Genomic DNA, 16067 nt, shown 5'->3' with positions numbered 1-16067 from the left:
CTTTTGATCAAGCCAGTCAAGGCAATCAAATCAATCAAATCACAGCAGGCCAAGTGACAGCACAGTTGGCAAAACACAAGTCTGCAGTGACAGACTGCTTTGAAATCAGGCCTATATGTTTTAACACAGTAGGCCTATATGAAATAGAACTTGTTAACGATAAAGGATTGTTTATGTCGGCGGGGAAAATAAGTAGGCCTATAAGCCTCTCACATTTTAACAAAAGCTTTGCTTATACCACAGCTGTTCTCTCATCCTTGACAAAACAACGTGTTCCTGCTCTCTGGGAACATCTCGGAGTGCAGTGAGGAGAAGCGCCTGTGGAATGGGGGACTCTGATTGGCTGCCGCTCCCCTGTATAAAGAGCCGCAGTGGCAAATTCAATCAGATCACAGCGAGCTTCCACAGACTGCTACGCATCCGGACAATCCGCACACTCTGGGAGCATTTCTGGGCTGTTCTGCTGCTTCTGTTTTTCATTTTGTTCAAAAACAAAGGGAATTTTTCCGAAACATTATTGCCAACATCATGAAGGAAAGGAGGAACACACAGCCGCTGGTGGTGAGATGTAAACTGGTGCTTGTGGGAGACGTTCAATGCGGAAAAACGGCGATGTTACAAGTGCTGGCGAAGGATTGCTATCCAGAGGTAGGCTTTATTTGTGCCCATGTTTGTAAAAAAAAAAAAAAAAATATGAATTACAATTTTAATGCACATTCGTCTGCTTGCGTTTTGACGATGTTAAGTTTTAAACTCTGCATAATGATTCAATGCGGCGGTAAAAAAAAAAAAAAAATGTCTGCGTCTGTTGCAGTGCCCCGGTTGCATGCGCATTTTCGTCCATTTTTCTTTTCTTGGTTTACATAATATTATTATAGCTTTTAAATGCATTTGCTGTTTGTATGAGTTATACTGTATATATTCCCTACTCATTTGTGCATGTTGGCTACATGTTGTATCGGCCCGTGCTGCATATTCCATGCATCATCATTTGATTTAAGTTTTTTTAATTATTTTTTTAAATATTAATCGACCAAATAATTACTCGACACTTCTCAGTGCCTCTTTGCATGTTGCTCCGTTTTTCGGGTGTATTGCATTTCCTGCAGCTGACTGCAGACTGACACCTCCCCACTAATGGCACCATGTTGCTAATTGCTCCCACAGACCTACGTGCCCACGGTGTTTGAAAACTACACAGCCTGTCTAGAGCTCGAGGAGCAGCGCGTGGAGCTCAGTCTGTGGGACACTTCAGGTAAACTGATCATCACCTACTGTCTGTCTGTTTCATGTCCTGCTGCAATCTGAAGCACTGGAGGAGGCTAGGATATTAAGCAATGTGCTGTGAATGTAATAAGAGTCTGTATGTGCAGAAAGGAGAGATGCACGAATGTCTGCCTGGATTCTGCTCTTTCAGGGGATGAGAAGTGGAATTGACATGACACTAGGTGAAGGGTTGCTTTTTAAAGTGCAAAGAAAATGATCACTTGTTGCACTGCAGTCAAACACATTTTTTGTTTGTCTCAGAATTACAACACATTAAATGTAATCTTGTATAACAAATGTTCACATGGCAGGTTGAAAAAAGAGGCAGGAGTTAATTTCTGTGCCTAATGAGTTTCACTGGAAACTAGGCAGAAAGAGTGATTATTCCACTTCACTTGTTCTTATTGCTGACTTTGTCCATCATATGTTCATTTACACTAAGCGTGAAAAACAGGGTCAATGTGTCACTGTAGATCTCCACGGGGGAATCTGCTGCTTAGTTAGTTGACCTGGATACTGTGTAATGCATCTGCAGCACCTGTTTGATTCCCTTCATGCTCGCTGCACAATGGTTCCCCCCCTCTCCGTACACAGACGTGCTGGATGTATCTGTGTCCTCACTGGGTTATACGTGTCTGTGGACAACAAATCCTTTATGTAACAGACCCACTTGTTTGAGATGATGCAGTATTCACTGTGTTCACAGATTTTTTTTTAGCCCTATTTAAAAAGCGCCAACAGGAAAAAATTGTAGTGTAATTCCCTCAGCAGACCAAATCCTGCTTTCTAATCCCAGACTTTGGACCTTTGGTCTGGCCAGCACAAGCGGGCTTGGTGCCGGGGGATGATGATGAGAGGCATCCTGTTGAGCAGGAAGGTTTTCTGGAGCAGACAGACATGAGGCAGCTCAGAAACACGGGTGACCTGCATTTGCCTCCATATGCTGCTCCGGGTCACCCAAAGGCGGGCATGATGCAGGAGATTAAGAATGTGAATAGGACCAAAGGGCCAGCCCCTCTGACTGACCCACTCAGATTGAGACACTTCTTTCTTTCTTTCTTTCTTTCCTTCCACTTTCCAATCAAGGGTTTATGCAGCTTTTATGTTCCCATCCACCCTTATTTCCTGTTCATCATTCATTGTTTAACTTTTTCCTTCCCTTTGTTAACCTCTCTTTTGTGTTTCTTCCTCATTTATGTAAATATTACTCTGGTAGCTTCTAGTTAATTTACACCATAAGGAACAATTATCAAACGAAGTGACAAGCACAAACCATGCAATACAATGTTAACAGAACAAACTGGGGGGAAATTGTGTTAAAGCAAGTTAGCAATGAATTGAGTGTATTTAGTTCTCATGAAGACTACTTCTGTAAGCCATTCCTTCACATCTTTTGTTATAGAGGCATTTCATTTCCTGCATCTAATGTCAGCCTCCTGGTGATGAACGACCAGCATAGAGGCTGCACATATGCTGTAATTTGCAGTAGTTGTGCTGCTGCGGCCCCACCGCTCAGAGAGGTCCTCCTCATTATCCCGACTCCCCTACATCGATTGGTCTGATCTCATCCGAGGCTCCTTCTCCGGGCTCTGTCATGGATTTACAGACGAAAATCAATCCACCAGTTTTTAATCAGCCTGGTCTGATCAGACATGCGTGGGGGGGTGTCCGGCCCACTGTATTCTCATGTATAGTGAATAATGAAGCTCGTTATGGTCTGAGTGAGTCGTTTATTTTGGGTTAAACAGTCTTGCTGATAAAGCCTTTGTGTTAAAGACGATATTTTATCTCTAATCATTCGGGTATGATTTATGAATGAGAGTGATTTATAATGAAGTCAGTGTGCATGTAAAATAGAGGCTGTCTTATATGCAATTTAGCTTTCAGTCATTTAAGGTTTTGGTCTGGTTGAGAAATGCCATTGTTAATTAGTTCCTCAGTAAATAATATGTTTGTTTTATCAAAAATGTTAGAGAATGGGGAAACGATTTCTGCAAAGAACTTGTTTTGCATTGAGTATTAGAGTTGTTGTGATATCGACACTAGTCTTGGTGTCGGCCATATTGCTTAAAATGAAAAATCTGTTATCAGTGAGTATGCCCGTCGATTCACCAATCGCTTTAGCCCCCAAAATCAATTAGTTTCAGCTTAAATATTGTATTGAAGAGAGTGCATTGTTAATCAAAGCTAGCCAATTTGTCAGAAATCCTTTTTCCCACTCATATTGTGCACTAGTATTGCTATGGTACTAGTCTAGTTACTACAATAAGGCAGTAAAATGTTTTTATTTTGATATCAGAATCAACCTTTTTGGGAGTAATAACTATAATCTCACATTTTCTTAAAAGGTTACCTTCAGAATACACTTAAATTCTGTGCATGTCGAGGCTTAAGTTAACATTTTTTTTGAATCCGTTGTTTTCCTTGAAAAAATGCAGAGTGTGATCAGCTCTGATGGTGATGAGTTACAGAGTAAAGCTTGTTAACAGCTCAGATGTGGTGATGTTCAGGAGCATAGACGCAGCGTCTAGCTCTCTGCAGGGGTCTTAAAGTGTGATTCTAACCGGCTCTGACATGTGAAACCGCGGAACAACCGCCTGACGTAATGATGTGTTTTTTTGGGGCCTGGATGTGAAATCCGTAGTTATCATCTGCAGCAAGCAGCAGCAGCAGCACAGCTCCCAGCCGGCTGAGTGTGGGCGGGGAGGGGCTGAGCCACTCTCATCCCCAAATCTGTGAGTCATACCATCAGTAGATCATTAATCTGTCTGACCCCTGTATTCTCACTTTAGGAGAGGAGTGTGCTAATGATGAGGACAGGCACTGTCCCTCTGTTTATTTAGCACAAAAATATACTTATATACAGACTGCCCCCCCCCTCCCCCACTTCTACACTCCAACACAAACCTGTCATCCTGGACTGTTAAGCCTACTTCTGTTCTGGCCCAATTTCAACCCTGACACTTAGCTCTGGGCACAGCACCATTGAGAAGGATGGAGTGGAGCTCAGCCGCAGGAATTCGGTTATGTGTTTTTTCTTTCTCTGTGTTTCATGCCTCAGAAACTCCCCATCTGTCATAGATGCATGCTGTTAAGAAAAAGGAAGAGGAAAACTTTGGGGGCATGCTTATACTCTGCGTGTGCATTGATCTGTCTATCCAAGACATTCTTTGGGGTGCTGCAATGAAAAAGAGGAGGGAAAGAGACAGACTGGTGCGCTGTGATATCAGACTGCAGGGGGTGAAGGATTAATGGGACAGGAGGGCTCTTTGTGATCTTCCTCCGTAGGCTACACGCCTGCTTTCCCTTCTCTCTTCTTCCGGCTTCTTCTGGCCACAATGGAAAAAGCTATTTCTTTCAGGATTAGAAACTGGGTCCTGGAGAGTCTGGAGAGTGTTTCCAAAGCTGCTGCAATACTTAAACATAATGCTGTGGAGCTTATACAAATCATATTTACACACTCATATCAGCTTTGAATTTACTCCCTTTACATAAAGAATAAGTAGGCCGACTGAATCATGCATCATCTGTCCAGATTGGAATAAAACAAAATCAAAAAAAAAATCGATCACTGGTGGAAAACGATATCCTAAGCGTCCCCTCAATCTCAGCTCCTGGGTAGCAGGGTAACTCATTTGTCAGCTTTATTTGCAAAGGCTCAGGGACCCCCTGAGCAACTCTCCATTGATTTCTGTATTTAAATCAGAGGCCATTTAATGCAGAATCACACCCAGTCTCCAGCCGTGTGATAACCCCAACTAGGAGATTGACAAGATTTATGGATCCCTTTGACTCTTTCCTGTAAGATCCCTCGGTCAACACACACACTCACACACACACACTCACACACACACTCACACAGGCTCATCATCCAAGCTTTGCTAATTGTCCTGATTCTAATGTGTGTCAATTTTCACAGTCTGCAAACACAAAGTTGTCTCACAGATGAGCGTGGCTTTTCTACTCCAGCCCTAGAGGTGTCGGGGCAATAATGTGATTTGCATTTTAGTGTGGCGACGTCTTTCCCCTTTGTAAAAAAATATAGTGGAGTAAATTATTTTTTTATCACAAAAATGAGGTATTTTAGAGTAAAACGGAGTAGTTTTCATCCAAAGGCTTGGTGTTAAGACAACAAGCGCATCCCTTTGTTCCTTGCTGCAATGTTTACTTTCTTGGGACATTTAGCTCTGAGGAATTTCATCGCAGCTTGTCATTATACTACTCACAGCGCCCCGCAGCTGGCAAATTCAGTTTTACCCTTTGATAATGTGGAAAATCATTAAGAATTCATGAAACTGATCTGTATGCACACATCCATGTTGGTGCTTGCCTCTTAATATGTTTTTCTTCTGATGCGTTGTTTTCCTTGCTGTAAATCAATAACTATGCTTGTGTAATATCTAATGAGTGATTATTCTGCTTTTGTTGTCTGACGCTATAATAGGAATGCTCAATCCCCTCTGGGACTCACACAGAGCCTAAAGTAAACATTTTAATCCCATTGAGCTGCGCCTCTTCTGTTACATCTCGCACAGATTGGGCTCACCTCTGGCTGCTGCCCAAATTTAAATATTGTGTGTGTGTGTGTGTTATAAGGTGTGCTGTTAGCATGTGTGAATGTGTGTAATGGCTGTTTGTCGTTGCAGAGCAGAGGAATGTCCCCAGCAATGGGTGGGCGGGCAGTGTGTGGTGTAAAATGATTGATTGGCAGTTAAGGCCAGCCTTTATGGAGAGGTGGGAGGAATGCCTGATGTAGATGGTGGATTCCTTGCCTGTTGCTGTGGTAACAGTGGGACTGGAGGTATTGCGTGCCTAGCAGAGGATTTTTGTTGGGGGGTGGGCGGTTTACTTAAGGATTCTGAGCATGAGTGGGAGCGTCTGCCTGCCCCCAGCCCCACCATTTCCACTTGCGTAATCTACTGCAAGAGGAGATCAATGAGGATTTAGAGCTCGATTGTCATCTTCTCTCTATCTGAAATGCCAGCAGAGGATGGAGGAGCAGGAAAGGGGTAGATCAGAAAAGTAAGGCTCGGCACAAGAAAGAGTTGCCGATTTCTCATAAAGCAGATTGCATTCTTCCCACCTCTTCGAATTTCCCCCAGGGGACAAATAAAGTTTTTTTTGTTTTTTTTTAATTGAATCTTTTCTGTCGGATTGTCTCGCTCTGTCTCTCTGCTGCTCAGTCACAATTTTTCATCTGACCAACTACCTGACATCGACTCTCAAACAGTATTTAATTAAAAACGATTTATTTCAAATCATCAAGGTTACATTTAAGAAAGAAAAATGAACCTACATGGAGTAATGCTGACATAATGACAGTCCCTGTACATGTACCTATATGATGAGACATTTGCAGGTCTGACTTCAGAGTTTTCAAAACTATAAAAAGGCCTTCCTCCATTTACAAGTTTTTGGGCCTGTGACCGCTAATGCCATCTTCTGCACTGGCAGTGCCCATTTCTGATACAAAACCAGTTCAGCGTTTTCAACGCTCAGCATCTTTACCTCAAAAACGCCCTTGGCGTAAGCTGTTTTTTGTCGCAGCGATCTCATCTCAGATGAAAATGGTTCAACCTTTGGAACACCACCGCACTCTTCAATATCACTTCACCCTCCCTGATAAATCAAAATAAAGAAAGGGGCAGGACTTCAGATATCAGCTTTTTCAACAACATCGGCGAAAGAGAAACTAATCAGTCTCTTTTTTTCGGGGGTAAAATTTCAAGGTCTAGATCTGCTGCTAATGCCAGGAGATGGTTCCTTTATTCCATTATTGTCACGTTTTCTTGGTTACCTTGAATAGAAGAAAATATAAGGCACCCAGCGCTATTTAAAACATCCCAAGGCTCACTTTAGAGAGAAGCAGAAGTACATTTCGTAACCTAGCAACAGTAAATATCGATAAGTGCTCTCTGAGGTTGTGGGTAATGCTAGCACAGGAAAAAGAAAAGAATGATGGACACAATGTGTTATTTTTCCATATTTAGGATGTGTGTGTGTGTGTGTGTGTATATATATATATATATCTACGTGTATTCACTCTCATGTATTTTAGAGCGTTTTATGGAACTGACGGTTAACAGAATCTTGAATATTCAATACTGCACTAATTCGGCTTGAGTTCCTGCGGTTAGATAGTGAAATAACTGATACCTGTGTGCGGTTTAAACTTAATATTGTCTTTCATCTGCATTAATTGTTCTCTTCTTATTGTCCCCTTAGGTTCCCCGTACTACGACAATGTGAGGCCCCTGTGCTACAGCGACTCAGATGCAGTTTTGTTATGTTTTGACATCAGCCGCCCGGACACTGTGGACAGTAGTCTGAAGAAGGTAATGGCTTCAGTATTTCAGTCCTCTTTTGCATCTCAATTTCACTCAGCAATTATTTCAAACACAGCTTCACGAGTGGTTTTCATCAGAGTATACTGTAGCTCTATGCAATGTAAAATGAAACTGCATGTTGTATATTTCAGAAAAGATAAATACGCTGAACTGATTGATTGTCCCTTTGTGTTCACAGTGGAAAACTGAGATCCTGGACTTTTGTCCAAGCACTCGTATCCTCCTGATTGGCTGTAAGACTGACCTGCGCACAGATGTCTGCACGCTCATGGAGCTGTCCAATCAGAAACAGACTCCCATCACATATGAGCAGGTGAGACAAAAGAAGTGACATAGTTTGCTTAGGGTATAACAAACGTAGACTTACATATATTGACAAAAGCATGAATGAAAACCATCTCTAAATTTCAGTTTTTCTTATTATAGCTTTTTAAACCAGAATATGAGTCAGATATTGTCAACAGCTCCCTCATTTATAATGTCAAGCCAATTTGAAGTTACGGAGGCATGTCCTCCAGAGCTGCTAACGTAACTACATGGTGACCAATGTACTAATAAAAGACAAAAGATTGAATCCAGCAATGAGCACGGACCTCATGGCTTTATGTATTACAGGGTTCTGCGATGGCCAAGCAGCTGGGAGCAGAGGCTTACCTGGAGTGCTCGGCGTTCACCTCAGAGAAAAGTATCCACAGCGTGTTCCGCACAGCAGCCATGGCCTGCATCAACAAGCTGCAGCCCCTTCCCAAGAACAGCCCCACCCGCCGCCTCTCCAAAAGACTCCTCCACCTGCCAAGCAAGTCAGATTTGCTCTCCTCCACCTTCAAGAAGGAGAAGGCCAAAAGCTGCTCAGTCATGTGAGTGGAGACCACGGGGGTCACAGCCTTCACATGAAACCCCAAGCCCCCTGCCTCTTTGGTCTTGGGGAAGGGGGGGTGGGCATGATGGTTTTATCAGGGCTTCCTGCTGGATCCTTCCCTCATCCCCCCGGAAACCAAACACCCCTCAGAAGAGGTGGGCACCTCGCTGTCCACTTGCTCCTGAACCTTTTAACGCACATCCATCATTTACCACCACTGTATCTTGCTTTAAAACAAAATCAGTTTAAGTTTGACCATGGAGCTGTCATTTTTTTCCCCACCTGCAAACAGTATGCAACTACAGCGGTGTAACATCTGTCTGATTTTAATATCTCTAGGCACATGTTGATTTTGTCCAAATTGGAAATGTGCAACGTGTGACGTTTAATCTTGTGATGTAAATGCCTCTCAGATGATTCAATGGATATTTTTCTAAGTAAAATATATCTAGCATGAAACTGTCAGGAATACACAAATTCCTGTACATCCCTATTAGTAAGGCGTGAAATAGCTTTTCGTTGGCGTCCCCATTTAGGAGTGTGAGAGCACAGAGGTGCAGAGTGAGTACAGAGGGACAGAGCCCAGTGAAAGCTATTACACAATGAGCTGTTCTCATTGTCCCAGTGCTGATGAGAGCGGGATAAGAGCTGTGAGCGAAGGCTGCCATGCAGACAGACAGCAGTCTAGACTATCTCAACCTGCATGCATTGTTGATGCACGGTTGTGTAGCTCTGCACAGTGCTGCCCCACAGATAGCAGAGGAGGTTCAGTGTGTACGGGATGAGAACAAACTAAACATAAAGGGATGTTCAGTCGGGCTTCCAGTGTCCCTGCTGTCACAGGTAGAGTCTATTTTAAAATGCTATTTTGGTGATGGGACAGACACACCTCAAGAGATGCTGTTGTTGTGTCCAAGAGCAGAGAGACAAACTGCTCAAAGCCAAGCTGTTGAGCGTTTTTTTTATGAAGCTCAAACTGGTTCATCAGTCAGTGTTATTAGGCATATTTAAAAGCATAGGATTACGCCTACCTAAGTCTAGCTGACAGCTTATGGGAAAAATCTGGCTGGTAGTTTCAAATAATTATAGGAAAAAGGATTTGTAGCATTGTATTGTTGATAGATTCAGCAATTTTCAAATGGTATGCAGTTCTGAAAAATGCCTTTCATGTTGCCAAAAGTCATTGATTTTTGACTTTTGTAATCTGCCTGTGGATTTCTCTCATTTGAAACGATCCGATGTAGCATTCCAAACCTGACTCTATACTTCCAAGACGACTCAAAGTTTTTGCGTCGGACACTCTTGTTGTTCCATCGACCTCCAATAAGAAGCACTTACTGTAGGTTACTATGACTATACCCAGCGAAATTGGACCGTTTTCTGAGCTTAAATCTTTGGCTTGATGGTTGAGTGTGTGTGCAGCAGTGATCTCTGTGCTTCGAACCATAAAGCAATAATGATTTAACCGCTTGTGATGCAAAGGAAACCTGTGCGGCAATAAAGATGCAGCTTTGTGAAAACCGTCATGCTAAAGTGGTCCATTGACATCAAACCATCTCTGCTGTACAAAGAGGCCGCTAATTTGTGTTTGCCCCTGTTCCTCCTTGTATAAGTAGCAACTGGAATATAGAGAAACCAATGAAGTCATGCAAAGGAGTAGTTTGGGAATAAGAGGAAACAGTGCTCTTTGAGTTGGAAATGCTAGACTTTGCTGTCAATATTACGCAATCGTAACAAAAAGAGTTGGACAGTAGGACTTAAATTAGCTGCTTGTGTGAGCTGACAGCAGAATATTCTTTACAAATTGGGAATCTACTAGGAAGCCTGCAAAAGTCTAACAATCATGTTGTAAAAAGGGCTAGTTTGTGAGAAAAAAAAAATCAAATAATATGGAAGAAAAGAGAAAAAAAAGACTCAAATGCACAGGCTGGCCCTGTCCAAAGTAAGCTATTTTTCCATTAAGTGTGTTTTTTATTTAATTTTTTGTAAATGTGTACTGTAAGTTTGATTTTATTTTGCCTGTTTGTTGGTATTTAAAAGCATGATGTGAGTCCCGGTGTTGTCTTGGAAATCTCTCTCTGAGATGGTTGTAGCGCCTTTATGCAGCTGTGGACTGACCTGTGAGTCGGAGGAAAGTAAAGATGTGATTTGCACAAAAGCTTCCAGTTCATGGTCACACACCAACATTCCTCGGCATCGCCTAGCAACATTTCAGCATAGGAAACAGACCAGGCTCTCTGGTTGGTTGTTTGGACAGAGAGGGTTGGCTCATGAGCAGACATCCCCACATCCATTATTACACCGTCAGTTATGCATTTATTGGCAGGCTTGTTTCTATTTTGACTTAGTGTCAGGAAGCTGATGCCTTCTGAAGACAGTTAGGCTCACAGACCAAGTCAGTTAATATGCAGACTTTGTGTTGTAGTCAGTGTGTGGTACAATGGTGCAGTCAAACTCCTAAGCATGTCCTATTGAAGTTGTATGATTGTACATACCGTCTCCTGTTTTATAATCAATGTAAGACATCCTCAATGATGTCAAATGGAAAAATTGTTGTTGTGTACATTTATTTTGTAGCTATATTTGCCTTTCTTTTGATTGACATGTTATTTGTTGAAAATCTATTTTTGAAAATAGAACTTTTTTTCCACTTTATTTCGTTTGTTTCTGCTGTGATGAATAAAGCTTGCCATGTCCGGCACCCTTGGATTTTTGTTTTGTTTGAATCTATAATCAATTCATAATTAATTACCCAAAAATCCTCCAGACTCCAAGACAGACATTTGCTCCTGGGAGGGAGATGAAAGAAAAGCCGGTGCATGATGATATTCGTTGAATATCTGCCCAGTTTTGAAAACACATGTGTTACTTAAGTCTAAGTTATATCCCCAAAAACTTTGAACACAATCAATACATTTAAAGTTCACATAACTTGAATTTTAGTAATGAATGCACTGATGTATTGGTTGAACATCTGTTAGTATAATATTGGCCCCGTTGATGATCATTAGCAAATAATGTGGGATGTAGCAATGTCAGCAGGCAATGATCAGGCAGAAGAATTCTTGTTGTACAAACTCTGATTTGTTTTCATGGTCAACAGTATAAAATTGTCTACAGTGTGGTCTTACACCGTCCCTGGGAAAGATCAGCAACATGAAGTTTGTAAGACTGCTCCAGCGACTCTTCATAGGGAAGGACTACTACCAATAATTTAAATGCATCCAATCACATAGCTCATTTGAAAAACAGACAAAGAATTACAAAGAAGTGATGAAAAACATCTGTGTCAGAATCAGCAATCTGATCAATTGTTGTTTGAAACATTGGTATTGGTAACATTTTGAGAAATAAAGGATTTAGAATTAAGATATTGAAAGGCCTCCAAACATAGCAGCTCATATTGGATATTTCTCATAAAGCTTCTCAAGCATTTATTTCTGACCCACCTTCTATTTTTCTGATACACACTAGTGAGAGTGCATAATGTAAGAGAACTGTTACTGCAGAGATGTTTCACTTCAATCATCCATTCAGAAATTAAGGTACTAATCTTTTCCACTACTAATAATTAACATGACAGGCTCTGTGTCGCTGAATACATGCAGAGCATGTCTCGTTAACGATAGAACAAATGATAATCTCCATGGACTGAGGATTACTGTCATTAGCCATTACTTCAGCCCTGAACTACAATCACAGTCTCTGATGATAAGGGAGTCATTATCACAGACTGAGAAATAAAAAAGTGTCATTTAGATGTGTAGTTGACAAATGATAAACAGCATTATGAGAAAAAAGGGGGTGATAGACAGGAAGTTAAGCTACACCGCTTAGCAAGTAAATGATCTGCTTTGCTGATGGTTTAATTGTGTCTTAAACTGTTTTGAAAAGCACACTTTAAGTGACATTTTCATAGATAGACAGACAGACAGACAGACAGACAGACAGACAGACACACATTCATACCTACAGATGGTTGGAAATCTTCCCACTGTCTCCGTCTCCTCTGAAGATGCACACGGCTGCTTCTCTCATCTGTCTTCAAACACAACCACATCTGGATGCTGACATCTGCAGAGGTGTGTCACTCTGGCTTACTGCCACAGAGTGTGGCTGAGGTGCCATCAGTCCAACAAGACCATGTGTTTCTTGGCTCTTCTGTAAGTGTTGCAGACTCCACATAGTGCTAGGTAGCACCAAACACACAGTTCAGTAAGTGAATCTGCAACAGTACTGAATAATAGTAATATGCTGAAAATTTTAGCTAGAGCAGGATACAATTTGATATATTATTTCTGGCCTTATCATCACCCTAACTGTTAAGCTTTGTAAAGCGTTGTTGGCTTTAAAACCAAAACAGATCATAACAACCCATAGCTTATAAACCCCGAAACACTCAGTAGAGCTGCAGGCAACACCAGAGTAGGTAGATAATCATTTGTTGGTTCATCACTCTTAGGAACTACTGTCAGATACTATAGTCCACTGTAGAACCAAAGTTATAATCAACATCATAAATAAAGGGGAAATTGATAGTTAATTCAACTCTAGTTCATAGTTATTTTACTGTTAAGAAACAATGAAATGATAGTTTATAATGTTTGCTTATTATTTGTAATGCTATCATTCATGTTGTTAACGGTTTATTGTTGCACACGTTATAAAATTTTATAAACTATATAAAGTGTTTGTTAATGATTACCAAATGATTTGTAAACCTTTAAGAGATGGTTAATAACACATCTATAAACATTATGGACCAGATATTTGTAACACGTTGTTCATGGTTAATAAATATTTTGAAAATAATCTGTTAGTACGTCAACCATCTAAGAGTAATTCTTCTTTTAGGTTTGTGTAGGTGTAATACATGTGTGTAAGAGTCGAGACCTCATCGCAGCAGAGTTACATTTGGATTGGAGCCAAGTGTCTGTTGTGAGCAGAAAAGGAAATGTGACTCTGAGACTGAAGAAATGTATATGTCTGATATTTACGAGTCAAGGTGATGTCTTCTTTCTAGCCTTTTAGAGATGAACCGAAGCAGCCAGGAATTTGTGGGCTGCACCTTCTAGCAGAATATAATCAACACTGTGAAGATGAAGACCTTGCCACTTTGCCCATGATGGCCACTTGTGTTGTGTTTCTATATTGTCTGACCATGGCTGAATAAATCTAAGATGATCCACAGTCTGTTTCACGATTTCATCATTGTTCATCTACTATAGAAACAACCCCCACCTAAGATCATCTATTAACATTATTTGGATGGCAATTATAAAGTTGCAACTGTCAATCCAATGCATAAAACCAAACAAATGTTTTTGAACATGTTTTCAGTCTCATCATTTCTCATCCAAATGCCTTTAACCATTAATAAACTGGAGTATGGCTGTTTAACCTGAGCTTCCTCATACAGTAAATCTCTCGCTGCCAAAGGAATTCTGGGATGTCAGTGGGTTGGATGTTTGAGCACCTGAGGTAGAGGCTGTCTTGTGCACATGCAGGCACACACACTGGGTGTGAGGACATGTAAATGGGCCACATACGTTGCTAGTCTTAGTAAATTAGGCCAACATCTGGACAGGCACAGAGAGTTCAATTGCCCACTCAGCTGTGGCTTGTACCTCCGGGGCTCTGTTAAAGAGAAGTAGTGGCATCACAGTCCCGTGAGCTCTTGTGGAGCCACGCTGCCATTTCGTTTACACAGTGCCGCACGCAGCCACCTTAAAAAGGCTCTTTGTCTGTGACGGATGGGTTACTTTGACCGAGGATTAATGTGGTACTGTGGACAAAGGCTGGAGCGAGGGCCTTTTACCCAAACAAAGCCAATTTATCAGACATAAAAACACAGTTTTTTTAATTCTGATTCACACAAAAAAAACATTTTTAATATAGTACCATCTCAGAATTGTATTTTATACAAATCTAGCTGGTGAGATAAAAAAAAAAAAACAACAACTAAAAAACAAATCTAAATTGATTGATGATGAAAAATGCACTAGGAGGATGTGATTTTCTTTCTACTTCAGAGTAGATTTATCATCCAAAAATAGGGAGAACAATGACAGTTTTGCTCAGTGAGTCAGGGCTCAGGCTGAACTGAACAGATTTGGACACTGCTATGTAAAGGGTGATGTGGGGGGAGTTACGCAGCACTGAGTGGACTACCCTCAGTGCTGTTGAGTAACATTAAAATCATGTTTGGGTCCTCAGATAACTCTCGCACAAACAAGTAACAACCTATCACATTTTGTTTCCTGTTTGTGTCTTGGTGTGTATCAAATTTTCTTCATGGGAGAGGGGGGGGGGGGGGTGACTCATTAATGATGCAACCTAAATTGCATGCATCCATCAACATGGTAGACGCTACTGTGCAGATGTGTGCTAATCTTTGATCACTGATGATCTCTGATGAGGTCTGGAGTCCTGCAGTGCTCTCTCTCTCTCTCTCTCTCTCTCTCATTCTCTCTCTCTCTCTCTCACACACACACAGACAGGAGATTCTCTTATCTGCCGCAGTGCAGGGCAGGGCCATAATATCCAAACACATCAATTCCCAGTTCTGCCAGTTTTACAACCAGAAAGAGGTGGTATAATAGGATTTAACTGAGTATGTTCACAGTATCCATGAACACCTCCTATCCTGACAATCTCTATACAAAGCATGCAGTAAAATTATAATATTTTGATAATATATTTTGATATGAACATCTCAGAGGAAGTATTTGACTGAGGTTTCGGAGATTAGAAACTACAAATGTTTATTTTACTAAAATGATACTTTTACTTGTTGATGCTTTCAAGAAAATCCTCACCCAACTCCCAAAAAACATGCTCTGTGTCCTCCAAATCTGTCCATCGCACGGCTTATTCTCTGTGTCTTCACTCTCAGTTGCAGTTTCTCGCCCCAACCTCTTTGTGTGTGGCCTCTGACCCCCAACTCACGCTTGTGGCTAATCCTACGGCTCGCCTGGAGCTCTGTCTTGACCTTGTGTTTCCCAGGCAGCACCACCAATAAGCTCAGTCAATTGTTTAATGCTCCCTCTGGCCTCAGTAGTAAGTAAGTTCTCTGAAAGTGAACGTTGTTTTTCTAAAGGGAGGGAGAGGTCTCGGTTTGTGTTTAGAATAAATCCTGGAAAAGTAACATTGGTTAAAATCCATATATGTGTGAGAGCATTTCCTCTGGTATATTTTTATATTCTTCTTATTTCATGATCTTGCTTACACTTAATGGGAGGTTTTTGTTGGTAGTTAAGAAAATTGTTATTTTATGTGTTCTAATATATTTTAGGACAGCTACCCCTGAAATATTTACACATGTCCATTACAATGTGAAGATTTTATTTTCAGATGGGAGGGGGTTGGGTCTCAGGAGGCAAGGTTGAGGTTTTAAAAAAAAAAAAAGACACAGCAGACCCCCACCAATGCAGAAATATAACAAGGGAGCTGGCAGAAAAAAGCCAGGGTGAAGTCAGGCTGAAGAATTGGGCCGTTTGCATTCACACATGCAGCTCACCCTGAAAACTTTGATGAGGATTCGTCCATGTGTGAAAACACCATAAGTGTCTAAGTTTGAGTGCTTAATGTAAGTA

General features: G+C 41.2%; 1 protein-coding gene across 1 annotated transcript; it reads left to right on the top strand.

Annotated features, from left to right (window-relative positions):
* Positions 1-379: 379 nt before the first annotated feature.
* On the top strand, positions 380-11179 carry rnd1b (Rho family GTPase 1b). Its single transcript, XM_061057489.1, has 5 exons — positions 380-648; positions 1168-1255; positions 7492-7601; positions 7792-7926; positions 8229-11179. The coding sequence occupies exons 1-5, from the start codon at positions 529-531 to the stop codon at positions 8472-8474; spliced, it is 699 nt and encodes a 232-aa protein (XP_060913472.1). The 5' UTR covers positions 380-528; the 3' UTR covers positions 8475-11179.
* Positions 11180-16067: the final 4888 nt, after the last annotated feature.

This window comes from Labrus mixtus, chromosome 15 (assembly GCF_963584025.1).
Source record: "Labrus mixtus chromosome 15, fLabMix1.1, whole genome shotgun sequence".
Classification (NCBI taxonomy): domain Eukaryota; kingdom Metazoa; phylum Chordata; class Actinopteri; order Labriformes; family Labridae; genus Labrus; species Labrus mixtus.
The sequence above is the reverse complement of the archived record's forward strand: the minus strand, read 5'-3'. Positions and strand labels throughout refer to the sequence as shown.

Excerpts from the sequence above, each read along its gene's own strand:
- rnd1b (XM_061057489.1), top strand. The coding sequence starts at position 529 with ATGAAGGAAAGGAGGAACACACAGCCGCTGGTGGTGAGATGTAAACTG. Across the intron at positions 649-1,167 it reads CGAAGGATTGCTATCCAGAG|ACCTACGTGCCCACGGTGTT; the intron begins GTAGGCTTTATT and ends TTGCTCCCACAG. Across the intron at positions 7,927-8,228 it reads CTCCCATCACATATGAGCAG|GGTTCTGCGATGGCCAAGCA; the intron begins GTGAGACAAAAG and ends TATGTATTACAG.